This window comes from Epinephelus fuscoguttatus, linkage group LG8 (genome assembly GCF_011397635.1).
Source record: "Epinephelus fuscoguttatus linkage group LG8, E.fuscoguttatus.final_Chr_v1".
Taxonomy (NCBI): Eukaryota; Metazoa; Chordata; class Actinopteri; order Perciformes; family Serranidae; genus Epinephelus; species Epinephelus fuscoguttatus.
In genome coordinates, this window is record NC_064759.1 from 16325442 (window position 1) to 16352675 (window position 27234).

Sequence of the window (27234 nt, forward strand, 5' to 3'; positions counted from 1 at the left end):
ACCACGCCCATCCTCACTACAACAATGACGTCTTGTTGTCGCCATCTAGTGTTCAAAGATGAGAACTGCATCTGCACTGCGCTTTATTTATCAACTGTTTTATTAAGGTGAAGTCAGGTGATGTGTGACATCAGGTTAAATAAGACAAGGTTTTACATATTGGGCTCCTTAAATATTGGCAGCCAGTCACCAAACACGTGGAAACCATTCACCTGTGGTTATCCATGACCAAATTATATCCTCGTGAGACCTGATCTTTTGTTTGGTATGTGTTTTTAATTTCTCCTAGCTATTTAGGATTAGTAGGACCTATGAAAAAACCAAACATCGTCAAAGATAATAAAGTCCCAGTGTCCTTCAACAAGCTGATGATAAATTCCCAATGCCCTCAAATGAGTACTTCCTAATTAACAGAGTCTTAGCTTGTTACTGTTGCTAAAATTTATCAAAGTTGTTGCATGTCAAACTGCAAACATTGTGGATCATGAATAAACAAGTTTCAACCATAAAATCTGATCAGGTTTTGTCCACTTCTGTGTCATGATCGGCTGCAGACTGACTTGGCAGAGATGGCTGCCATCTTGTTTTAACATGGATTAGTGTATTGTGCTCTTATTATCACCAGATGGGACAAAAAGTGTCCACAGATGAGGACAGGTGTAAGTTAAGCAGAATGAAGTATAAGGTGCAGGAAACCAAAAATGTGATGTCCCCGTAGGAGGACGCAGGGTCTCACAAGGATATACCTGGGCATACATATCAACCAGCTAAGCTAACATGGAGTTTTCAGGTAGATAAGGTTTGCACTAGCCATCCAACACTGCCTACACTTCCTTCGCAGGCTGAGGGTCTTTGGAGTCAACTAGAAAATGTTGCTCCTGCTCCTGCTCCTGCTCCTGCGATATGGCACTTCAGCCTGGTTTGGCAACCTCAGTGTACAACTGAAGGCCCAGATTACCAGGCTCATGCAGTATGCCACACTCCAGTTTACTGTGAGCAAACCATTATCAGACAGGCCCAGAAGATTAACTCAGACCCCACCCATGTCCTCCATCATGAGCACCAACTTCACCCCTCATGCAGATGCTTTACAGTCCCCCCAGTGCAGGCTTGGCCACTTCCAAAACTCTTTTGTCCCATTGTCCATTAAAGCCTTAAATGGGAAGCTAACTGTAGCTTAACCATACAATGTGTATGTGTAGGTATGAATGTGCATGTAAATATGTGTGTATGTGTATATACTTGACCTGATTGATTGAATTTAAGGCAATAATTTTGTATTGCATTACATTAGATTGTATAAGTGTACCAGATAAAGTGGCCACTGAGTGTTTACAGTAACTATTAAATTTATATTGAGGTCTGAAACATATTATTCAAGCTGTTTGAGATGATTTAAAAATGTTGTTTTTTACTGACCTTGGTCCCTTTGCATTGCTCAAGGCATCAGTTGCCAGCTGTCTCAGCACAGCCTGTAACCGTGATTAAATCTGCATCCTTACATAATATATTTTACTGCTTACTTGTGCATCGAATGTCTGAATTAAAATGGAGGATGCAGCATTTAGCAGACAGAAAACACACCACACACAACACATGATTGCACTACTGGAAAATAGATTATTAGGTTTATACTGTGATTTAGAAAATGACTGTCAGAGATGACATTTTAACTGTCACCATCAATGTTTACCTATTTACTTTATCTCATCAGTACTGCTCTACATGACTGATGACCGTACTGGAATGATGGCTGAAGTAGGTGCACACCAATATGTGTTATGTGGTTGGATATGATAGTTATAATGTGCACGTTTGCAATGGAAACTTGCATTTAGATTCACAACTATGATTGCTTCTGTAAGTAAAACAAATTCTGTTGAGTAAAATATACATTTAGTCGAAGTAATTCTAACAAAATATAATATTAAATTTTTTTTGAACCAGACTGTTTCATACGAATAAAAATCCCCCAGCAGCAGAGTTTAGTTCATACTCTGCAATCCAGTGTTAAACCTCTAATCTGATTATATCATAGAAATGGACAGAGCTGGGATCAGGGGCCTGGCTCACCCATCCTGTCCGCTTCGACCAGACGTCAAGCATAAAGCCTGGACTCTTTGCCTGAGGTGTGGAGATCCCTGAAGCAAAAAATTGTCCTCCTCTTTGTCCATGTTTTTGAGTCAAGGATGAGTGAACTTACTTCCCGAGGTTTTATTCTGAACTTTAATATTTTAAAACACATTCCTTTTGTTACATATTTGGTTTATTTGAATCACACAGTCAGCTGAACATAGAAACGTAGCTACGTGGCATCAGTAATAATCTAACTCATAATCAGGATCAGAAAATACTTAATAATAAAATAAAATAAAATAAAATAAAATAAAAAGTGTATTATGGTACAATGTTTAACACTAGTACTTTGACTATAAGTGTGTAAAAATATACAATTATGTGCACTGTGCTACGTCACACTGTATAAACTAGGATGTTACATTCAGAAGTGTAAAATGTATTATGCTATAACGTTCACTGCAATATATATATTAATAGAATAAAAACTAGAATAACAATAAGAATAAGAATAAACATAAGAAATATGTACAGCTGTTGCTGAAAATAAATTGGTATACTGATGAACATTGCATCAGTCGAATTATTGCACCAACTATTGCACAGGATTGTGCAGTAAAGGCAGTGTTGCAAGGAATAACTGTACCTTTAAGTCACCATTGCACAGTAAAAACATAATAGATAATTATGAATTATGAATTATAAATACAGATAGATGAATTCAGTCCAAGTGCTGATCTGCTGAGTCAGAGTGTCCGACATTCTGAAGGAAGAGCTGTACAGTTTAATGGGCACAGGCAGGAATGACTTCCTGTGGTGCTCTGTGATGCATCATGGTGGAATGAGTCTACCACTGACTGTGCTCCTGTGTTTCACCAGCACATTGTGGACTGGGTGGGAGACATTGTTTTTGATGACACATATCTTAAACAGCATCCTCCTCTCTGACAGCGCAACCAGAGAGTCCAGCTCCACCCCTATGATGCTATTGGCCTTGCAAATCACTTTACTGAGTCTGCTGTCATTTGCTACACTCAACCTGCTCCAGCACACAACAGCAAACAGGATAGCACTGAACACACAGACTCAGAAAACATCCTTAGCAGTCAGTCAGATGTTGAAAGACCTCAGCTTCGTCAGGAAATAAAGACAGCTTCAGCATTCTTAGCCCAGTCCAGTTTATTGTCAATATCCACTCCCAGATACCCGTAGTCCTCCTCAACCCTGACAGTATGATTGTTTCTGTGATGCCTGGAACAGTAAAGGGTACCTTTTCTTACATATAAAGTCAGATAAACATAAGAAAATTACAAAACCCTAAAGCTACAGAACAGCTACTAGATGGACCTTGAGCCAAGATTGTTTTCTTGATTTCTCAAATGCTTTTTACAAAGCTAAAAAATAAGCTTTGAAGCCATAAAGGATAAGAAGTCCTTGAAGTATTCAGAAATGAAAAAATATAAGAAAATATGAACACCCATATTTCCATGACAACTGGTCAGGCCCCATCTGCAAATGAATATTTCATTTGATTTTACATTATTATAAGATTGCTCTGAGCATATTTGGACCATATTTTCCCATGTTTTTATGTTTAAGTGACTCATGCAGGAGACAGTTTCTGAAAAAGTATTGATGGGCAGTGCTACAGCCATCAGCAGTTAAACAGGCAATAATGCACATCAGTTTACATCCACTACAAGTGCTTTTTTTGACACTGAAAGGCTCAGATTTTTATTCTAAGTGTCTTGACAACATTATAGAAGGTTGACCTTTTTGTTATAGAGTAAGCAGATTTTTTATTAGCCAGAAACAGCCTAAAATTGCTATCACCCAACTCACTAGACTCCACTGAAAAGAAGGAATAATTTTGTTATGATAAAAAATACTTTGTTCAAGGTCAACAGAAACAAAATAAAACTCACAAAAGCCATCCTGGTTCGTCTTTTCACTGTTCCAGCAATCGCTAACTCTAGTTTGGTTAAAATAAAGTCTTAATTCCCCCAGAGTCACTGATAATGAGGAGGAAAAAATAGGGAGTGTCGCACTGGCTTAAGGCACTATGTAGTTAGCTATAAAAAATCAGGTGCTCTTTGAAGATGGGGCAAACATTCACATAACGACGAGACACAATGACTGGCCAGCTCAATCAGTGTAAAAGTCCATGGTATAGGCACTCTGACTGTACTTAAACATCCTTTATCAATACATGTGTCAGTCCATTTGCATTTTTGGACTGCCTGCCTGTACCATGGACTCTCACACTGAGTGAGCTGGCCAGTTGTTTTTATCTTAATTCATCCAGTTACATGCAAAAATGTGCTGGTTCTATACATGGTAGAATAGTGTTTATTTAAATGGAGTCTCCTGGGTTTGGTGATAGCAATTTTGAGGCTGATTCGAGTTGAACAAAAAGCATCTTACTCTTTAACAAAACATCCTTTCCATAATGACAGTGGAAACAACAAGTACCTTTAATGGATGTAAATTGACGGTGCACAATTGCCTCGAGTGGTTACACTTAAGCCATGTCGCTTAATAGCAGACTAATTCCCAAAACTGTTGTTCCCATTAGTCAGTAAGACACAAAAACATTGGAAAATATGGCACAGGTTTAAAAAAAAAACTTATGTTCCCCTTTAAAAAGATAAAAATGCACCATCCCAGTGTAACATGATCAACTGAGCCCTCAAACCCTGATTTAACACTTTTTCAGACAAAGGAGCTCTTTAATAAAACATCTAGATCATGTAACATGACAAAAAGCTCCAGAGCAGCTACAAAATAGGCCTTGTGGTGAGACAAAGGACCCTGAGGAGAGGGGCTTGAGCTGCTGACCTCATCTTGTCTCTGGCTTGAAACTGAAATTCCTGCCATCTGTCCACTCTGCAGGGCGTGATAGTGTTACAGTAAGAAGTCTGATTTAAAAACTGCTGATTGGTTACTCGCTTGTGTTGTCTGAAATAAAAAAAACTGTAATACATGTCACTGGGTTTCTCTGGACACCAGCTGGTAAAATCCTGGCCAATCTCTGTATCTTATTTCCACTCCCTGATCTGCAGCAGCGCCCCTCCTCATCCCGGCACTAGGTCAGTCTTCTCAGCCAATCCCCGCTGGCAGCAGCTGGGTCTGGGTCTAGCCACGCCCCCTCCCCCGGCCCCAGCCTCGTTCTGGAAACGCTCCAACATTATAAAGGCATTGTCCGACACTTTCACGGTAGTCTACGGTCGGCTCATCGTTCCTGTGAAGTAACCCGTCTGCTCCTCGTTGTAAAACTTTAGCATCCACTATGAGGGAAATCGTGCACATCCAAGCCGGCCAGTGCGGTAACCAGATTGGTGCCAAGGTAAGGAAATATATCTTGAGAATAAATATATTGCTTTACAAATTTCCTCTCACAGGCACATTTTGCAGGACATGAGCTTATTCTAAGTCTTTATGAAGCTGATGGTTTGATTATGTATGAAGACAAAGGACTCCTCTTGTCTCATTGCGCATGAATAAAATCACTACTTCTATTGATGTTATACAGTTGTGTATTTAAACACATCACAAATCATAAAATATCACTCATAAATGGTTAAAACCCACTGTTAGTGTTAATTTTCCTGCTTTTCTGTCTGAATCTTGTGCACTGCGGTAACTGGTGGGTGGGTGTGGAGCAGCGGACCGTGCGTTCTCGCATTGAAATAACGGTATAACGGGGCTCTTGTGTCTCGACGGGTTTTGTTCACACAACACCGGGCGTGTCTGCGTCTCAACTGTTGAGGATTCAGCTGACCTCAAGACATTGTCTGGGGAAAAGAAAAAAAAAATCAGCCTATTCTTCACATGTCAGAGCCCCTCAGTCAGAGTATTACGCACTCCGCACTGGTTTCTTTGTCTTGCACAGGCAGATATGGCTGGTAGTTCAGACAATGACTGGAAGCTGGGATGGTAGGCCTGGTTATTTTTTCTTTCACCCATACCACTGATGAATCAATAGCTCATATTGATTAGATTTTATTTCTGCAGGCTGTAGACGCAGACTGCTGTTGCAGCTGGTGAGAAAGCAGGGGGGCTGTGGAAAGGGTGTGGCATGGATAATTGGTGAAGAATGAATTGCTCCTTTTTAAAAGGACAGTTAAAGTGCATTTTCTGAGAGTCATCATCACTGCTTTTTTAGCAATAAAACCCCACTACTTACTTGATTTTGTTCATTTTTGTACATAATTTTAATGCATTTGACACAGTAGTCTGCTTAATAGGGAGCTGCAGTCTGCCTCACAACACATCACCCACCCAGTCTTACAGTAACAATTGCAGTCTGCTACAGTTCACGTCCTTAGGGCCCATTATTATCCCTGTCTTATTGCCTCCTTTTGTTTTAACAACTGATCATTTGCTACAGACAGCATATGTTTAAAGGGACCTCCCCAGCACACACACAGGGATCCTGCCCTGCTACTCATACATAGTTTGAGGACCACATTAACAATGGCCCATATAATACAGGATACATCATTATCACAGTGATGCTCTGCTGACAGAGATTTTAATGTCCAGCAAAGCAGGGCCTGTCTTTGTAATCAATGTCTTTCCTCTCCTAACCAAATTAGGGGTTGGGTGGGGGAGGAATGGAGGAAACAGCTGATGCACAGTGGGTGAAGTCATTGGGTTCTCAATTGACCTGATGTGCAATTCCTTGAAAGAAAAGCTACAGGAAATAAATGCAACGTATAACCATTAAATATGCTTTTATTTCATTTTTACAGCACAGAACGCAAGCTGTAGTAAATTTTGTGTATGTGTAGGCTTGTGCAGTTGGATATAATGCAGTAAATTTATAGCCATCTCCCCCTTTAAAACATGGAGTATCATTTTTGCTGCTGCACGGTCCAAAATGGTGTTAAAATACTGGAAGTGAGGATCCTCATTTGTTTCCATTCCCCCAGGACTCACTGACTCAGATGTCCAGTGGATATGATTGACAGAAATGCTGAAGAGCTACATTGTGGTGAATTGGGTCAGGGTGTGGCATTGCTTTCCTGCTTATTGTCCTCATTCTTTCACTGTGCCTATTTTCAGTCTTTACTGATAGCCATCAGCAGTGTCACTGTCAAATATCTGTCAATTTCTCAGATTTTTTTAGTCGCTCTTTTTCAGCTCTTTGTGCTCTTCACCCTGCTGTGATCTCCCTCATATTAAGGTCACTTGGTCATTTTTTGTTTTACATGGTCTTAGTTAAATGTCATGATACTTAAACTACAGCTGACTCCCAATCTCTTAAGTACTGAGCAGCAATACAGCCCGCTTATCCAGATTACTCTAAATCCTCCTATTGCTGCTGTTAGCAGAAAATCACAGACTGTATGACAAAGAAAAAAACCTTAGCTGGAAGATATGACAAAAATATATGTGCATGCAAATGGCTGCCTGCATATGCAACAATCCCACTCGCTTGTGGGATTTAATGCATATACACACTGTGGGTGTGGGTCTTTAAAGAGTGAACAAGACATGAATACAGATCTGAAGACAATCAGTGTCTTCAGTGTTGTGTGACCGCCAGCAAATGGAGTTTATTTTCAGTGTTGCCCCCGGAGTGATCTGTAGCCCCTTTGTGCTCCCTCCATTGCCTTCTACATCTGAAAGAGCCACATTCTGCTATGTCATCAGTCGATGACTATGGAAATATTAACAGCTGCATTGTATTAAAGGGGTTAATACGTGGCTTGGTGAAAGAGGAAAAAATCCTGTCATCTTCATTACAATCCCAAAAAATGCAAACCCACTGCTGTTTTCCTCGTTTAAAGTCCCCAGTCCCATAAACCGCATTGCTAATGGATAGATGTGTACTTTCTTTGCAAGTAGCTGTCATGTGATACCTTCCATTTTGTGTCTGCAGTTCTGGGAAGTGATCAGCGATGAACATGGCATCGATCCCACAGGGACTTACCATGGAGACAGTGACCTGCAGCTGGACAGGATCAGCGTCTACTACAATGAGGCTACAGGTAGGTTGCCTTTCTAAAAACTGATTTGTAAAGGGTATATGTGCCATTTCATTCTGAAGTGTACCATGTTATTACTTTCTCATGTCTGCTGTCATGCATGGATTTTCCCACATTATGTATCCTGGGTAACAACCAAGACTGTGGTTTCCTGCTTTATGGAGTTGGTATGTTTTCTCTCTCCCTGTCTTTTCTCTTTCTCGCGGAGGAGGTAAATATGTGCCTCGAGCAATTCTCGTGGACTTGGAGCCTGGCACCATGGACTCTGTGAGGTCTGGACCCTTTGGGCAGATCTTCAGACCTGACAATTTTGTATTCGGTGGGTGAAATACAGCCTAATTCTTATGATACTGAATGACTACAGCCTTTTATGAGCAGGGGTAAAGATGGCTCATATGTCTGTCTTTCCCCTGCAGGTCAGAGCGGTGCTGGAAACAACTGGGCCAAGGGTCACTACACAGAGGGAGCCGAGCTGGTAGACTCAGTCCTGGATGTGGTCCGCAAAGAATCAGAGAGCTGCGACTGCCTGCAGGGCTTCCAGCTCACCCACTCTCTTGGTGGTGGAACTGGATCCGGTATGGGAACCCTGCTCATCAGCAAGATCCGTGAAGAGTACCCCGACCGTATCATGAACACCTTCAGTGTGGTGCCCTCCCCCAAGGTAATGTACCCTTGTGATAGAGCATAAGAGTTTTGAATTTTAAATTTAGCTCCACTTTGCCTCAGGTTTTGTTCTCTCAGATCATGAGACTGAAGAAAGATTGTGTGTGTTTTCTGTCCTCAGGTGTCAGACACAGTGGTTGAGCCTTACAATGCCACCCTGTCAGTCCACCAGCTTGTAGAGAACACAGATGAAACCTACTGTATTGACAATGAGGCTCTGTATGACATCTGCTTCCGTACTCTGAAACTGACCACACCCACCTACGGAGACCTGAACCACCTGGTGTCTGCAACCATGAGCGGCGTCACCACCTGCCTGCGTTTCCCCGGTCAGCTCAATGCTGATCTTCGCAAACTGGCTGTCAACATGGTGCCTTTCCCCCGTTTGCACTTCTTCATGCCTGGCTTCGCCCCCCTGACCAGCAGAGGCAGCCAGCAGTACAGAGCCCTCACAGTACCCGAGCTCACCCAGCAGGTGTTCGATGCCAAGAACATGATGGCTGCATGCGACCCACGTCACGGCCGCTACCTCACTGTCGCTGCTGTGTTCCGTGGCCGCATGTCCATGAAGGAAGTTGATGAGCAGATGCTCAACGTCCAGAACAAGAACAGCAGTTACTTCGTCGAATGGATCCCCAACAATGTGAAGACCGCCGTCTGTGACATTCCACCCCGTGGCCTCAAAATGGCCGTCACTTTCATCGGCAACAGCACAGCCATCCAGGAGCTGTTCAAGCGCATCTCTGAGCAGTTCACAGCCATGTTCCGCCGTAAGGCCTTCTTGCATTGGTACACAGGTGAAGGTATGGATGAGATGGAGTTCACTGAGGCAGAGAGCAACATGAATGACCTGGTGTCTGAGTACCAGCAGTACCAGGATGCCACCGCTGAAGAGGAGGGTGAATTTGAGGAGGAGGCTGAAGATGATGCTTGAAGATAAATATGTGAATGTCAAGACATCAATGCCAAAACGAGAAATAATCAGAAAAGAACAACCACAAAAGTAACAAAGGAACAAACATAGTGTCTTAAGTATTGCTAGAATTAAACCTTAGCCTACATTAGCGATCCCTTGTGAGTCACTGCGAATAAAGGTGTCAAATGAAAACTTGTTTTCCTTTTTATTAATGCTTGAATATAAATGATACTGATGTGTCTGATAAAACCTTCACCACAACTCAGCCATTAAATTTCAATCACATTTAAAACAGTGTAAATACAAAGGATTGGATATGAAGGGGGATTTCCAGAAATGGATGAATGTTAGTTCTGTTGAGATCAGCAGTTTCTGTAGTAGAAGATACTGATGCATTCATGTGCTATTTCCTCCAGCTATGAAAAATAGCTGTGTTGTTCAGTTTGTTATGCACAGATAAGTAGGTTTAATATCTGTTACGTGAGCATTAAACTAGAAGACAGTGAAACCAAAAGGAATTCTCAGTGCAGACATACAGTAGGTCAAATATGGTTTCCAGATATTATTGGATGAAGTCATATTTAGAGGTTTCTACTCCGCAAGTATGATGGTTAAGGGCGCATGACCAATTTGCAACATGATAGTCAGACCAAGTTTTTCTCTCTGTCAAGACACATTCCCACAACTATGAGTCAAACTTTGGAACATATGTTCATTACACACCAGCAGCGCTTAGATGGTCCTATTATAGGCGACAACCTCATAATCACAGTTCCACATATTAAGACCAACCAACAATGTTGCATCTACTTAATTTTGTACAAGTAAGAAACAATGCTACGTGTTTGTAGTTGTCAGGTTTAGCATTATAATTCCTGTGGAGAGTGTGGAGTCTGAGATGGAGGTGCACCAAACATTAAAGTAAGTAATTGTGCAACTTTATCATTACATCATAAAAACATAACACTTCAAACTGTTGGTGGTGCCCCAGACATGACTGCTCAACCTGCAGCGAGGCCCCAGGGCAGAAATGAGCTGGCCTACATTCCTCCCACACAGGCCCCAAGCATGGATAAATTACTGAACGGGCCTACCAGGCAGAGGCCCAGGGGCCCAGAGTATCAAAGGCCCCCTGGCCTTCACTTACAAAATGTCTCTCAAATTAACCCATACCAACCAGCAAGACTTAAAATAACCACAGATAGACTCAAAAAGACCACAAAGAGATGCACAGGAACTCCAAAGAGACAAAACAGCCACATGAAGACACAAAATTACTATGAAGCAAAAACAGCCAAAAAATTACTTAAAAGAAACCCACATAGCAACAAAGAGACCCAAATAGCTACAAAGACATAAAATAACTACAAAGAGTCACAGAATGACCACCAAGAGACACAACACCACAAAAAAAAGATGCATAACCACTAAAGAGATGCAAACCACCTCAAAGTCTGTGTGTCCTGTGGGAGAGGTAGTGGGGCCTAATTGTCCTTGTTCTCATAATCCATCCATGGCCCCAGGGTTGCTGTGTGGAAATGTATACACACAAAACTGTAATAATAATAGTCTTGAACTGCCTTTTGACACAGGGGCTCTCATTGAGACAGATTCTCAAGGTTTATGATTATAAAAATAAATATATAAACCATAATATCGTGCTTTAGCGTATTCACATACAAATTTTTGTAGAAATTGAAAAAAAAAAAAACCCAAAAAAACAAAAAAACATTTGTTCAGTGTCCCTAGAATTCTGGGAAGCTAGGCAGTTGTCCTGCCTTATGTGACAGATATGAAAATAGAAAATGATGCAGTATGGGACCTGTAAAATGGAACCTTTTTGGATCACTTCATGAACGTGCACCTGATAGCAAACTAATGCAGGGCCTAACTGATAAAAACAATAAGCTACTTGATGATGTAACATAAAGCCTTTATTGTTACAATACTCTAAACATTAGTCTAAACTGGTCTGGTCCGTTGCGCAGTTTTGAATAGCCTATAGTAATGTCCCAGCATAACTGATAAATAACAAGGTGTAAGCTACTTGATGATGTAACATAAAGCCTTTATTGTTGTTGTAAGATATTCAAGATGTGCAACTTATGCAGACTGTTGTAAAAGTCCAGACAAATGCCTCAAGTGTTGTAAATGCGTTATATTTCAGCCTCATTCCTCTACTCTACCATATCTGACTGGTCTCTTTGTGCACCAGAGCCACACCAGCGCCACTGACACGACACTGGTATGAAGAATGGCGCTTCGGGGAAAATTGGTCCAATCAGAGACGTTTAAAGAAAGAATGACGATTTACTAACCAATGGCAGCAGAGTCCAGCGTGAGTGATTGATATATTGGCCAATCGCGTGTGAGAGAAACGCCTCTTGTGGGCGCTGTCGAAAAAATCCAGGATGTGCATGTTTATTTTCTGTTGTATGCATTGAGCAAAGCGTGTGAAGGTACGTATAACTTAGCCTTTTACTTAACGTTATGTAAAGATAGAAGCGTAATGCACCTACACTGCGAATTTAAATTAGCTCATTTGAACAATTTCAGGTTCAGTACAGTCAAGCCACTTGTGTAATCACGTAAACGTCCTTCATAGTTTTCATAGTAATTGCCATGATGAGATAATTGGGAGTTATTTACTTGAAATTAGAAGCAACTAATGCTTAAATTGAGAATATTATTTGCTATTAATTGACAATAACGGAGAAAATGGTACAGTTGGTTGTTAGAATTAGCCAAGCTGACGGTTAACGTTTTTTTCGTAGTTTGTTTTTGTATTGACCGGAAGTGGAATTGCTGTTAAGTGATGTTGTGACAGACATGTTCAGACACGTTCAATAAAAGTTGTATTAGCGTTGCTTTACGCTATTAACCGTAGGATAGCATCTGAAAGTAATGCTAAAAAGATTTAATTAGTTATTTAGGCTAACGTTAGCCGCATGGTGTTGCCTAACGTTGCTTATAACTACAACGGCAGTTAACGTGTCTCTGGCTATGTTCTAACGGCTAACTTAGTCAAAGCTAACGTTGGTGGAATTAGACGAGCCTTAATAGCTTTTTATCTGTGTTAGTGCTGCAGTCGTCTGGGATTACCTTGTGTGAGGAATGGATGCTACTCAGATGATCTGTGACTCCATCTTGGAGTCAGATGAGGACGAAAATGAAGAGGAGAATGAAAACGAAAGAGGGCGACCATTGGCTAAACTGTGCATCTTAAAAAATCAACACATCCCTGAGACAGGTGAGTGGCTTACTACTGCTCTTACTACATATATGGTTTGTTGATTCATCCACAGTCTGCCTAACTTGCATTAATATGTATTTGTTTTGATGGATTCTCTCTGTCACCCAGAGTTGCCACTCTTTTTGGGAGATAATGTGCTTGGCCGTGACCCCAACACCTGCACCCTGCCCCTGCCAGCATCCTCAATATCCAAGCAGCACGCCACCATCTGCATCTCTGTCTACAAGAGAAGAGGCAGTCATAGTGAAGTGGACATAGAGGCTTTGGTCTGGGACCTAGGGAGCATGAATGGGACCCGCAAGGGCCGCTTAAAGCTGACTCCTAATGTCCGCTATGCCCTCAGTGAGCGTGACAGTTTGGTGGTGGCAGACATCCCTTGTCAGTATGTTAGCTGTGCTGTAGATGCAGTTTCTGCTCAAGGGGACATGAGGACTCCTGTGAGCAAAAATTCAGGGGTAAATGCCAGGTTGCCAGATGCCTCTGGAGAGAAGGTAGGTGACACAAGCACAGGTGGCAAGAAATCTGTCAACGGAGGTACAAAGGCTAGGGTGTTACTACCTGATCAGGGGGACACAAAGAAGACTCCTGTGAGGTCCAGTTGCCTGTCCTTTGAGCAAACTCCAACCCAGCCACAGGGGAGCCTGGTCCCAGAATCTGACTCAGACTCAGATGGAGAAAGAGGAGACAGACTGCGCAAGGCTCTTGGTATGTAAATTATAAAAACATGTAGAAATTAAGTCCTGTTCATTTCTATCTGATGTTTTAATATTTTTCTTTTACAGTGTCTGATTCCGACTCCCATAAATCAGGTCCCGACTGCTCAACATTCCTAAGTCCTAGAAACACAGTTGTACCTGAAAGGTATATTAGAATCATCTTATTTTGGGCTTTTTGAGATAGGTATATTTATAACACAGATATAACCAGTCCATGTAAGTGTGTGCTTTTTCTGTTTATTCTTTTCACTTCTGAATCATAATGCTTGTCCACCATTTTACAGTGAGGATGAAAGTCCCATAACACCGTCCTCCTCCACTAAAAATAGACCTCACAGACATGTCAGCTTCAGCAAGGAGGAGACGGACGAAGATGTGGGGCGACAGCAGCTGAAGAAAAAAGAGGCAGTTGCGATTGTGAACGACAGTGAAGTGGAGGAAGGGATGGAGGAAGAAAGAGCAGCACTGGGAGGGATAAAGTCTGGGGGAAGTGGACAACATGCGTCAGCAAAGCAGGAAAGTAATGTCAGTCTTACAGGAGAAGATAAATTGCCTGTATCCACACTAGCAGATGCAATCCCTGCATTTAACATGGACAGTGACACTGATGTGGAGGGAGAGGAGGAAGGGGTGGCATCTGCAGGTCCTGTGGCCTTGAATACAAACCAACAAGCTGATCAACCGCCTAACACAGCCCAGTTTCACATGAACAGTGATACAGATGTCGATGAGGATGATGATGATGCCTTAGACAAAGTACACAAATCTGTGCCTTCCTCTGCTGACCACACCAAACCCCCTCATGTTATTTCTATTATTCAGCCAGAGGGCATCACTATGGACAGTGACACTGATGTAGATGATGATGATGCTGCTGCTGTGTCAGATGCTACTACAGAAGCAAAACCCACATCACTTCAGAGCCCACACAAAGCTGACTCTGCTCCTTCAACTCGCAAAGATTTCCACCTGGATAGTGACACAGATGTTGATGAGGAAGAAGAAGAAAAGGAACATGGAACAAACAATACATGCTCTAAAATAGATGAAACTCCCACTAGATTAGATATCAAGCCAGTTGAGCCTGTTTCCATCCCTGCTGTGTCTAGCGGTCTGCATCTAGACAGTGACACAGATGATGAAGCTATTCCCGCCCCTGCCAGCAGTGAACCTTCGGTGGCGTCTGCTGTCACAGAATCACGCCAAACTGCGGGCGCAGGAGCAGATTTGGATATTCTGTCTGACAGCGACACAGATGTGGAAGACAACTCTCCTTTGGTCATACCTCTTGCTGTCTCAACCTTGTCAGATGGTCTTCACTCCGGTTCTGATGCAGACACGGATGTTGATGAATCTAGCGTGCCCCTTGCTGGAGATGGGGTCAATCCATCCAAACCTAAAGCTGACAGCGGCACAGATGTGGAAGATAAGGAGGTGGATTTTGGAGAGACGGTTGAGGGCCAGATTCCTAACCTGTGCAGAGAAAATACTCCGGGGTTGCTGGCTCCCCTCCTGCAGAACTGCTCTACTCCTGTACAGGCGTCAGGTAATCAGTCAGTCAATCTTCAAATGACAACTCAATGGAATGAATGTAGGCTGCTGGAACTAAAGATGATTTTCATAACTGTTTCATCTGCTGATCATTTTCTTGATTTATTGTTTGCTTTATAAAATGACAGAAAACAATGAAAAATTCCCAGTATAATTCCACACAGCCCAGTATGATGCTTGTTTTGTTATAGAGATATTCAGTTTACAAAGGAAATCATAAATTCTTATGTTGAAGAAGCTAAAACCACAGGGGAATGTTTTGCAGGTGCACTTGAAATGACTGAAGTAATTATTAACGAATTGAAATGGTTGCCAATTAATTTTCTTTTGATTGCCCATTCAATTAAGTGACCAATTGCTGAAGCTTGAGAATAAATAAAATATTCATGTATTTATATTTTTGCTTGAGGTTATTGCTGTTTAGTGGAGGATAGTTCTTTTGGCGTTAAGTTTTTTTTTTTTTTTTAAACTTAATTTACTAATTTATCACAATTCCACAAAAGAGTATCAACACTACACACAAAAATGACAGAAAAGAAGAATACAATTACAGCTACACACTTATAGACTCCCCATGACACACTTATAGGTGTGTAACATAAAGCTTGTTCATACATTTTAATTACTGGACAAGCCTGTCACGTTGCAGTGGCCTTTTTATGTTGCATGTTCTCAGGTGTGAAATTATACTGCACAGATTCAAGGATCAAGGCAAAAATAAATATAACTTAAACCCTATCAATGAGCAAAAATAATAACAATATGATACAAGAAAAATATACATGTTGCCACTCAAAATAAAGAGGTCAGAATGTCTGCTTATTAATTACTTTAACAATAGAGGACTACATTTTCCAAATAATCCATTTAAGTTTATCAGATTTTATTCTGTTTTTAGTGATCCATATAAAGTGGACCTCTGTTTCTCAGATGTAAGCCACATTATGACCTCCTTGATCCACGGTATAAATCAGCAGTTTTAACACATTTTTAACATGGTTTCATTTTTGTTTTCTCACTTTGATTTGTTTCAGAGGGAGACGTGGAAGATATGCAGACTCAGGCTTTCGTGAGTCCTTCCTCTGGACCATTTAAATGTAAGTAAAATGTTTTAATACAGTTAAATTATACACAGGTTTGTGTCTGTCTGAGGAAGTGAGTGCATCAGAGCGCAAATATTTATTTTAGCATTGCTCAATTTCCTTATTTTGTCTCCTCTGTCTCCTATGTGCAGTACCCCCTGCTCTAAGACCTACAGCATTGTCTTCCTGTTCAGACAGCCAGGAGGGTGAGGACTTTGTTGTGGCTGAGACGCAGTCCTTCATTCTTCAGACCAGAGACCACCAGGGCAACCCCCCAGAGGACCACACCATGGACCCCACCCAAGAATTTTGCCTTGAGTCATCTGGTGATGAAAGAGGCGAACAGTCCAGCAGAGGACTGTCTTTCCAGCTGGGGCTTTCAGACAGCAGCCACCTGCAGGGTCGGGCCCCAACTTTAGCCACAGAGAGCACCCAAGCGTTTGTCCCTGCGGAGGAGGGTGTGAATATGGAAGAAACCCAAGCATATGCAGCCATCTCAAACGCAGACAGGACCTCCTTAGAGAATGAGGCTACACAGGCTTATGGAGATGATGAAGAACCTGCCAGAAGTTCAGTTATGTCTGCAAATTTGGCCTTAGAAGCAACACAGCCATATATTTCAGAGCCCCGCAGTGATTCAGAGGATGAAACCGATGAAAATGAGAGAAATAGCACTGCCACTGTTGAGACTCAGCAGTTTCCCACCTCATCTACTCTTGCCATGGCTCAAACCCAACCAATGTCTGCCTTTGAGGAGGAGGAGGTGGATTTGGAGGAAGAAAATCCAATTTCCTCTGTATTACAAGTTGAGCCCAGACGACAGAATGAAAAAGAAGAGAGGGATGAACATGAGAAAGCAGCTCAACCTCAAAAGACCCACCTACCTGTAGCTGCAACTCAGCCCATGCCTGTAAGTGACGATGAGGAAAGTGATGATGAGGACTCCATTCCAGGTCCACGAAGAAGAAAAGCAAAGCCCCTGCAGCTTGAAGAAGAGCAGTCTCAAACGCTCCCAAACTCTGAGTTATCACTTGTTGAAACTCAGCCCATGCACGATGGTGTAGCCCAAACTCAGCCCATGGCTTTAAGTGGAAATGAGGAAAGTGATGATGAGGACTCGATTCCAGGTCCCCGAAAAAGAAAAGCAAAGCAACTGCGGATCGAAGATGAGCAGACACAAACACTGACAAACTCTGAGCTCTCTGTTGTTGCAACTCAGCCAATGGAAATGGCTGAAGATGGAGAAAGTGATGAAGAAGACCTGATTCCAGGTCCACGAAGAAGGAGAGCAAAACCATTGCAACTTGAAGAGACACAGCCCCTCACTAGTTCTGAAGTCACTGCTGCTGAAGCCCAGCCCGCGGTCATAGGTGAAGACAGAGAAAGTGATGATGAGGACTCAATTCCAGGTCCACGAAAAAGAAAAGCAAAGGTACTGCAAATTCAAGAAGAGGAGACACAGCCGCTCACAAATCCTGAGGCCTCCACTGTTGAAACTCAGCCCTTGGAAACAAAAACTGGCAGGCAGCCTCAGAGACGAAAAGGGAGTCAATCTGAAGCTGGAACCAGTGGCACTACTGTCAGTGGTAAAAGAGGGACAAGGGCAACATTAAGAGAAGAGGAGGAGCAGGCGGAGTGTTCTGAACCTCCTAAGAGACAGACAAGAGGGAAGAACAAAGCTCTGCCAACTACCAGAGGAAGGAGGGGAAAATCAAGGCCTGATGAGGAGCGGAGTGAGGAGGAGGAGGAGGTAGAGCCGCCTAAACGAACCAAAGGGAAAATATCCATGAGGCAACAGAAAGTTAACAAGGAAGAGGAAGAGCGGCCTGAAACAGCAAGAAACAAGCGTGCTGCAAATAACGACCTAATAAAGGAACAAGATGAAGGGAGGGAACGAGACAAATTAGAAAGGGAAAGAAAAGAGAAGGAAGATCAAGAAAGATTGCAGGCTGAAAATGCTGAAAGGTCAAGACTTGAGTGGGAGAGAGCAGAAAAAGCAAGATTAGAGAGGGAAAGAAAGGAGGAAGAAGAAAAGAAAAGAGCTGAGAGGGTGCAAAAGGAAAAAGCAGCACAGTTGGAGAGGGAAAGAAAGGAGAAGGAAGAAAAAGAGAGATTAGAGCATGAGAAGGCAGAAAGAGAAGAGAAGGAAAGATTGGAGAGGGAAGAGAAGGAGAGAATAGAAATGCAAAGAAAGGAGAAGGAGGAAAAGGAGAGACTGGAGAGGGAAGAGAAAGAGAGAATAGAAATGCAAAGAAAGGAGAAGGAGGAAAAGGAGAGACTGGAGAGGGAAGAGAAAGAGAGAATAGAAAAGGAAACAAAGAAACAGGAGGAAAAAGAGAGATTAAAATGTGAAAAGGCAGAAAGAGAGGAGAAGAAGAGACTGGAGAAGGAAGAGAAGAGAATAGAAAAGGAGAGAAAGGAGAAGGAGGAAAAAGAGAGATTAGAGTGTGAAAAGGCAGAAAGAGAAGAGAAGGAAAGATTGGAGAGAGAACAGAAGGAGAGATTTGAAAAGGAAAGAAAGGAACAGGAGGAAAAAGAAAGATTGGAGACAGCAAAACAAGAAAAAGAGGCCAAAGAAAAACAAATAATAGAGCAACAAAAGAACAAAGAAGAAGAAAAAAAGGCCAAAACACCCGCAAGAAGTGGAAGAGCAACTAGAAGAACAATTGCTGCCCCGAGTACAACAGAACCAGAACAAGACTCAACAATGTCAGCCAATGATGATGGCCCAGCAAGGAGGACCAGATCTCGCTCCAACTCTTCCAACTCTGTCAGCTCAGAGAGATCTACTTCAAGTGTGAGCACGCAGGGGAACAAGGGGCGAGGCCGAGGCAGAGGCAGAGGAGGAAAGACGACCAGTGAGCCACCCCAGACGGCCATCGCTAGAAGCAGCAATAGAAGGAGGACAGTGGCTGCAGAGTCAACAGAACAGGACAGTAAAGATATTCCTCCACAGGGAGTCCTTTCAAGGTCCAGCTCCATCAACTCCCTCAACTCTGAGATATCCAGCTGCAGCACGAGCTCTCAGAGAGGAGGAAGAGGAGGCAGGCAGCGAGGAAGAGGGAGGAAAACTGAGCCAGAGCCTGTCTCCATCCCTCCTAGTCACAGTGACCAGAATTTGGCCTCCAAACCTACAGTCAGAGGCAGGAAGAGCAGGAAAGCAGAGGAACCCTCTAATGAGGTTCCCCATGATGATGACAAAGAGAAGGCAGACTCTCAGCAGCCTAGTACCACAAGAGGGCGACGGCGAGCCAATGCAAATGATGCAGAACCTGCTGCAGATAAGAAAGACCCTACTCAGGATCAGGAGTGTGCAAGTGAAGAGTCAACTCTCCCAAAGGAGAGTGACAGGGGCAGAGGCCAAGAAGTTGTAAAGAGTGAGACTGTGGAGGCACCAGTTGCTCCTGCTGCCAGTGATAGAAATGAAGCTAAAGAGAAAAGAAAAGGAAGAAAAAGAGAGTTGGAAGAAGAGCCTAGCAGTACCTCCAACATTTCCAAGGGGAAGGAGAAAGCTGAAACAACAGAGGCAGCAAAAGATGACATTCCAGTCCAGGCTAAGAGAAAAGGTAGAGCATCCACGGCTCAGGCTAAGACGAACACACAAGATTCCCCCACTGAAGTGAAGGTGAAAGAAGACAGCGAGAAAATGGAGGAGGAGACTGTTGAGAAAAGAGGCAGAGGTCGGACGTCAGTTGTCCAGAAAAAAAAGAAAGAGGAGCAGGAAGAAAGTGGAGCATCTGTCGACCAGGATCCACATGTGGAGGCCTCAGAGGTGACTTAATTACTTGACAATTAAACATATGCACTGGACATTTTAAGGTCTCAGACATTGTTGTTTTGATTGAGACCAAACTGCATTAGGGCTGAAAGATAAATCAGACCCAGCGGAAAGCTGAGTAATATATAAGTAGTGTCCAGGAACCTCTGTCCTTCAGAGGAAAGGCTTTTACCTTGGCCAAAAGCCCCGGTGCATTTGTCTCTATGAGTCAGCCTTTCCAACCATCATAATGTACTATAATCTACATCAGGGACTGTCTTTGTCTCTCCAACTCTCATAGCAACAAGAGTAGTCTGACCTGCTCTGCATCACCATTAATACACTAATGAATTAAGTGGTTTAGTAGTCACAGAGCCACTTCCTACTCTTATGTTTTATCTTCCTCGCTTTCTTTACTGCTCCCATTCTCATCATTCTCTTTGTGTGTTTCATGCTTTGTTCCTGTCTCACCCCTCTCTTTAATTGAACAGCCCAAGACTCCGACCAGCAGTGCATCCCGGAAGCGACAGGCTCCTGCGAACACCTCACCTGTGGCAAAGACCCCTCGTTCCTCCTCTGCTTCCCCAGCAGCAGGTGGTCGATTACGAGTTGCCAGCCAGGCTTACAAGGTCTTTCTGCACATGTGGTTGTATTTTTGAGATTGTCAAAATGATGCACATGAGGGAAGGTTGACTGTAATGATAATCACATTTCTTTATGGTGCATTCACACTAAGGTTGTGTATCGTTTGGGTTTTTTCCAATACCGGTGCCAATACAGAACTTTAAAATGCTATCGGTGCCTGAACTGATACTTTCATAAATAATCAGGGTGTCTACAGGTCCTTAAAAAGTCTTAAAAAGTCTTAAATTCAATGTTAGAACAATAACTTTGTCTTAACTACTACAAACTTTTTATCTAATTTCATTTATCCATTTTTTTTATTTCTTTCTGTGAAAATGAGTGAAGCCTTTCTATGTAAAAATCCTCATTTCTAAAGTCGCAAACCTTTATAAAACTATAATACTGTCATTTTACTTCATACATGCACTTCCCTGTTGGCAAAATGTAGATTGACTTAACTCACTCTAATAACTATATCCCTACATAATACCTACCTCTGCGCAAGACCACATTTATACTACTCGCCTTCAGTGCTTAAATAAGTAAAACAGGATTTGTCCAAAACTCTGTCCTAAATTTGGTGTCTTGAATGGGTCTTAAAAAGCAATAGACTTAACTGTCTGATACCTGTAGACACCCTGATAATGCATAAAATGACAGTCAATGATGTGAAAGAAAGATCAGAAATATTCATAAATCTGAATCAACACTAAACACTATTTACAAATTCACATATCACATTCACATCATAAATTAAAGCTAAAATAAATTTTCTGCTGGGCTCAGTAATTGTCTCCTTAACTCAGGAGAGGCTCAGCAGCCAGACATTTCTGCATTATCTGTTTAGGGGCAGCTGAGATTGTCACTTAAAATGAGAATAGGTGGTCCACCTTACAGTCCCCCTTATGTGAGCCTGATCAGTTTCCACTGTGAAGCCAACTTCAGGGCTAACCTCCTTCCCTTTAATTAGCAGGTGGCAAGAAGAGTTGTAGCACTTCATTCACTGATAAATAGCCTAAACTGCACTGCTATGTTTAACTTCATATTCTAAGCTCCAGTCACTGCAGTGTTACTGTCACGTGTCACTGTCAGACACGCTCTCTCTCACATGGCCGCACACTCCCTACACACACACCATCTGGCAACAAAGTGAGGCACCCAAATTTGTGGCATGATTTGGTCTGCTAAGTACCGCTTGTATAGGAACTTTAGGTGCCCAACCCTAATTCACAGCAATGACAGTTAGGGTGCTTCAGTGAAACTTTGCAGAATTTCAGTTATTTTTGGTTTGTTTATGAAGGTGATCACTGTTGCTTTTGAATGTAGGCATCACCAAATATCGGCTTGGTTCTCCTATAAGCAGACTGTTCTGTTAGCCATCAGGAGCAAAAATGGAATATGACTGAACCACAGAAAATTATACAAAAATTTAGCAGTGCATGACAAGGCCATGCTTTGCTAATTTTACAGGGATTAGAATCAGATATGTTTCAGTGCCCCTACTTCTACATTTTTTACTTGATAGGATGATAGTGCACTAGAAATCTGCTCAGTAGGCCTCATGTGAGTTAACATTACTTCAAACCTATGAATAACGCACTGTGTCTATCATTCTCACAGGTGCTGTTCACAGGAGTTGTGGATGAAGACGGGGAGAGAGTCTTGGCTCGTTTGAGAGGCAGCATAGCTAAAGGTGTGGCTGACATGAACTGTCTGGTGACTGATAAGGTGCGCAGGACTGTCAAGTTCCTGTGTGCGGTGGCTAAAGGAGTCCCCATTGTCACCACACAATGGCTGGATAAGGTTAGTTACTGATTTAGCATTTAAAACTGGCCTCAGAATAGTTTTATCTTTTTGATAAATCTATTTGGAAGTATTTACACAAATACTACACTCAGATGTACTCAAGTGGACACTCTGATTGTCTTTCTTCCCTCCCCTTGTGTTTCAGAGTGGCAAGGCGGGGAGCTTCCTGCCTCCTAAAGCTTTTCTTGTGAAGGATCCAGAGCAGGAGAAGAAATTTAATTTCTGCCTGCATGAGTCTCTGGGGACTGCTGGCCGTCAGCCTCTCTTACAGGTACTCTTTCCTCAGTCCTACCATTTAGTCCGGTACTTATTTTTGATCTGAGTGAGAGGTGGACGCAATTTACCAAGACACATTTAAGTTTTTGCTTCTTGCATTTTGCTCTTGCACAGTAACTGTTAGTCATTGTTTAGAATATGGTAAATTGTAAATAGACTTGCACTTGTATAGCATCTTTCGCACTCACATAAATGCATTCACACTTGCATTTATACACTGGTGGCTGGGGCTATCATACAAGGTGCCACCTGCTATTCAGTCAAACATTCATCCGCACTCGTACACCATCAGGAGGAATTTGGGGTTCAGTATCATGCCTAAGGATACATCAACATGCAGACTGGAGGAGCCAGAGATTGAACCACCTACTAATGGGCGACAGGCTCTACATCCTGAGCCACAGCCACCTCACATGGGATGGGTCATTAACTATCCTATTGCCTTGTGTTAGTGTAGCCTGTTTGTAAGTAGACTGCAAGGACGTTTGCTGTTTGACCCCTACAAGCTTTCATGCAGTGTGCATCAGTCAGACCAGTTTGGACACAAGCTACACAGGGAGATTAGGTTGGAGATGGAGAAAGCATGCAGTGCTGCGTCCTGCAAAACCACGCCCATCCGAGTGAAATATTCCTGTCCTGAATAAAATTGACAGATAGGAATAGGGAGTCCGGGTGGGGATACCAACATGTTTTTGTTGGAATCATCCTCAGCCTATAAAAGATCTGAAATCCTTGACTTTTATTTATTGTGGAGCATTGCTTTCAGCTCAGCCTCTTTGTAGTAGAATGTGCTCAGATTTTTTCATGAGTACAGTTTCGGTTGTTTACCATTACACTTTGGCTCGTGGATAGTAATTTGACATTTATTGTTATGCTGTTTATGTTTTATGGGCACTTCAGGTAGGGAAGCTGGCAGTAATGTTTCCATTTCTGTTACACGCTCTCTTCCTGCTCTGCACTGTTTGGATCAGTATCAAAGCTGAAGGGATAGTTTGATGCATACTGTGCTGATTGTGGCTAAATATGGGGCAGGTATACACGTGGAATACCAAATTCCGTCCCTAAGAGCTTTATATTGATTTCTTTAGGCATTCTTGCAGAGACATATGTCGTGCACTGCATCTCTTGTCGTCTCTTCTCTTTTTTCTTAGGGGTATGAGATCCACGTAACAAAGTCAGTGAAACCAGAGCCAGCTCAAATGAAAGACATAATCTCCTGCAGTGGAGCCACCTTTCTACCTAAGATGCCCTCTTCTCACAAGGTACCAGCCAGTGTTTCTCACTCAGGTCTTGAATACAACAAATGAACATTATTTTGTTATAGTCATTCAGTACATCTGTTATTATTGATTTTCTGTCACTCCCCTCCTCCCTCTCAGCCTCAGACTGTAGTGATTTCCTGCGAGGAGGACTGGTCACTGTGTGGCCCAGCTCTCTCTGCATCTCTCCCAGTCGTCACAGCTGAGTTCATTCTCACAGGGATCCTTCAGCAGAAAGTTGACCTTCAGACCCACACACTTTCTGCTCCTACAAATGCTCAACAGCCCGCAGGAGGCAAGGGACGGAGCAGGAAGAAGACTTAACATCACCAGGGTACACTGTAAAAATCCACCATCTACAGTGTGTGTAGGAAATCTGCCACGGTGGGGTTTTGTCATCACTCACAGATTCCCTTTTAAATCAGAGACCAGTAGAAACACTAGTGAGTCAGCTGTTCGTCTGTATTAAAGGCCCTGTTTATTCCTGGTATTGACATGCATCTTTGGTGATCCAGTCACAAGTGGATAGTGCTAAATACAAGTGTAAACACCCACCAAGAGGGATTGTGACCGGACCACTGCAACCACTTGCTGAGGCAGTCTGGGACGCATTTGACCACATACCTGCTGTAGTGAAAAGGCTAATGTGTCTTGATTACATTCAGGTGGTTGTTTTGGTAACAGTATGTTAACGCTCTATAACCTGACCCTTTTACAAAAAGTTGGACAAAGTGTTGTGTGTCCATCGTTTGTTCTGTGGAAGGAGACATGTTGAAATCTCCTGACAGTGATATCTCCAGCTGTACCAACACAACCGCTAACACGAGCATGCTAACAAGCAGCCAGCAAGAGTGCTGACGTAATGCCCTTCGACCTCCAGCATTAATGACTTAAGCGGCAACGAGATCTGAACACAAGTGGGCAGGTGGAGATGCATATTTGGTGACATAGTTGTGAATGCTGATGTGTCTTGGCTGTCCACTTGTGTTTGTATCACTGAAACACACGTTAATATCAGGTGTAAACAGACTCAAAGACTAGAGGAATGTATTTGCCATGTGCAGCAAAACTTGATTGTTCACTTGCACGGTTTTTATCACATTGTGTGGATGTAGCATGGGTGCAGCTTTAAAACGTTGTAAAACGTTTGCGATGGAAGAAACAAAATTTAGGAAACTTACTAAGGAGTAAGGTGTCTCAAATTTTTACGGTTTAGAAATCTACTCTCATTATGGTCTTTTCTTACGATCTTACCTTTTGCCTTTTACATGTGAAAAAAATGTAGTTTTTAAAGTTGCAAAAGCTAAAACCAGTGTTGCTGCTATAATTACCCTTCAACCGTCCTTGTCACTTCCCCTCTCTCATCCTCCCCTGTGCTTCACCTTTCTCTTTACGCAACAATAACAAGCGGAGCAGGAATTAACACTGCTAAATTACTGCTGCTCTCTGTGCGTCCTAAGTGCTTCTGCTCAATCATCCAGTTTGGCAGGTACCCAGCCGAGAAGTGCGAGTCGTGTAATCATGTTTGGGTGGTGAAATAGAAATAGTGGAACTGATGGGGGTTCTGTTTTGAAATACACCAGCTACGGTGGCCAGTGGATGAAAAAAAGCTCATTTAATTTTCTGATAGGAAGTGCCGAGGTTATCATGAACCTACCAGCGTGTCTTGTCTCCATTAACCACCATCACCACCACCGCCACCTACTCCATTAAGGCTTCGTCCAATCCTATTACCTCCAGGGATGAGACACAATATGTAGGCACCTGAATGCTGATGCTGCTTCTACATCAATACCAATTTACTGTGTTTGTGTGTACATGTTATGTTCAAAAAGACCAGTATACAGAACTCGCCTTCCCTGACCCGCTGTAAACCTTTAAACTTACTGTATTGTTTGGTGTTTTAAAGATGAACTCATTAGCTTGTAACTTAGTTTGATTTTAGAACTGTCATATAGCTAATATCTCAACACCAACTTTGTATTTGTATGAAATCATGAAATCTGTCCGTATAACTGATGAAAACATTAAATCTTTTCTATTATGTCTAACTATATGTGTATTTACTTTTGCAACTTATATAGTCTTTGTTTAAACGCTGGAGGAGATGCATATGAAGTGATGTGAGAGGCAGGGTACTCCCTTCACTAAATTTCCTGTATTCTGGTGAATTTTTATGCGTCCTCTGCTTCTTTCATGTTTTTAATCGGGGGGGGGGTAAGTACATGTATTCTAAATATTGAGGGGGGGCGTGTCCTCTGCATTCCCCCTTAAATCTACACCTAGGCCAGAGATATTGGATGAAGCGAGATACCCAACTCAGCTCACTTCCTGATTCAGTGACGTCAGCGCCACGCCCCAGTAGGAGACTTGCAGCAGCTCTGAATGTATTGTCGTCAATGAGGAAAATGAACGTGATCACAATTTATGGTCAATTCTTTCACCCTGTAGTCACTAAAGTAAATACTGGGTTCATTTTCCACAAGCCACACATCTTCCCAATGTTCTGACATTAAAGCTGCATTTTTCATCCGCACAGATCAAGAGAAACTTTGTTTGAGCCCTGTCCATCTCAGAAAACAAGTTCTCGCGAGATCTTGTGATCTTGATAAACAGGCGGTAAAATCACAGTTAACTTACAAACAGTTATTTAAATAAAAAATGCCCAAGCTTTGTGCAACAATAGGCTGTAATAATAGGAAGAATGTATTTTCATTCCACCTGCTTCTCAATCCGCATACACAGACATCCACAGAGCCTAAGTTCAACACGGTGGTGGGGGGGTTGAGGGAGAACAAGCTCTGATTGGAGGGAGAGCTAACCACGCCCACTTAGGAGACAGGAAGAGTAACTGTTTTCTTAACATTGGATAAGCCTACAGTTGGGTATCTCCCTTCATCCAATATCTCTGCCTAGGCTAGTATCTGTATTTTTAAGGCTTCGATGTGAAACAATTTAGGTAGAATTATAAGATTTGGCTAAAAATGTCGGACCTTCAGGCTAAAAATCAGCTGTTACTGATTTTGTCACAGTCTGCGTCCTGATACTTGGGAATCAATGAAAACTCGCACCTGAAGAGGATCTCTCTTTATCTCATTTAATGTATGCCAGATTTACTCTGTTGAGGCCCCTTAGTTTAAGGATCACTAAGGCCCAAGTTTATTTCTTAAAACCCTCTTAGTGAGGGCTTTGATTGTACTGAACTGTACCTTCTGTTTATTGATGATGATATTGAAATGTGCACATTTGATTATTGTGGTAT

General features: G+C 42.4%; 2 protein-coding genes across 5 annotated transcripts; both read left to right on the forward strand.

Moving 5' to 3' along the window:
* Window positions 1-5265: 5265 nt before the first annotated feature.
* On the forward strand, window positions 5266-9840 carry tubb5 (tubulin, beta 5). 2 transcript variants are annotated; one of them, XM_049583677.1, is made up of 5 exons: window positions 5266-5422; window positions 7964-8072; window positions 8278-8388; window positions 8486-8730; window positions 8854-9840. In XM_049583677.1, the coding sequence occupies exons 1-5, from the start codon at window positions 5366-5368 to the stop codon at window positions 9664-9666; spliced, it is 1335 nt and encodes a 444-aa protein (XP_049439634.1). In that variant the 5' UTR covers window positions 5266-5365; the 3' UTR covers window positions 9667-9840. The 2 variants fall into 2 exon arrangements, with proteins under 2 accessions (XP_049439634.1, XP_049439635.1); XM_049583678.1 differs by having other exon boundaries at window positions 8281-8388.
* Window positions 9841-12038: 2198 nt separating this feature from the next.
* On the forward strand, window positions 12039-26029 carry mdc1 (mediator of DNA damage checkpoint 1). 3 transcript variants are annotated; one of them, XM_049583550.1, is made up of 12 exons: window positions 12039-12107; window positions 12729-12898; window positions 13010-13606; window positions 13684-13762; window positions 13902-15163; window positions 16203-16265; window positions 16403-20022; window positions 20499-20636; window positions 22252-22434; window positions 22583-22708; window positions 23865-23975; window positions 24093-26029. In XM_049583550.1, the coding sequence occupies exons 2-12, from the start codon at window positions 12763-12765 to the stop codon at window positions 24294-24296; spliced, it is 6519 nt and encodes a 2172-aa protein (XP_049439507.1). In that variant the 5' UTR covers window positions 12039-12107; window positions 12729-12762; the 3' UTR covers window positions 24297-26029. The 3 variants fall into 3 exon arrangements, with proteins under 3 accessions (XP_049439507.1, XP_049439508.1, XP_049439506.1); XM_049583551.1 differs by lacking the exon at window positions 12039-12107 and having other exon boundaries at window positions 12468-12898; window positions 16403-17377; window positions 17660-20022; XM_049583549.1 differs by lacking the exon at window positions 12039-12107 and having other exon boundaries at window positions 12468-12898.
* The last annotated feature ends 1205 nt before the right edge of the window (window positions 26030-27234 follow it).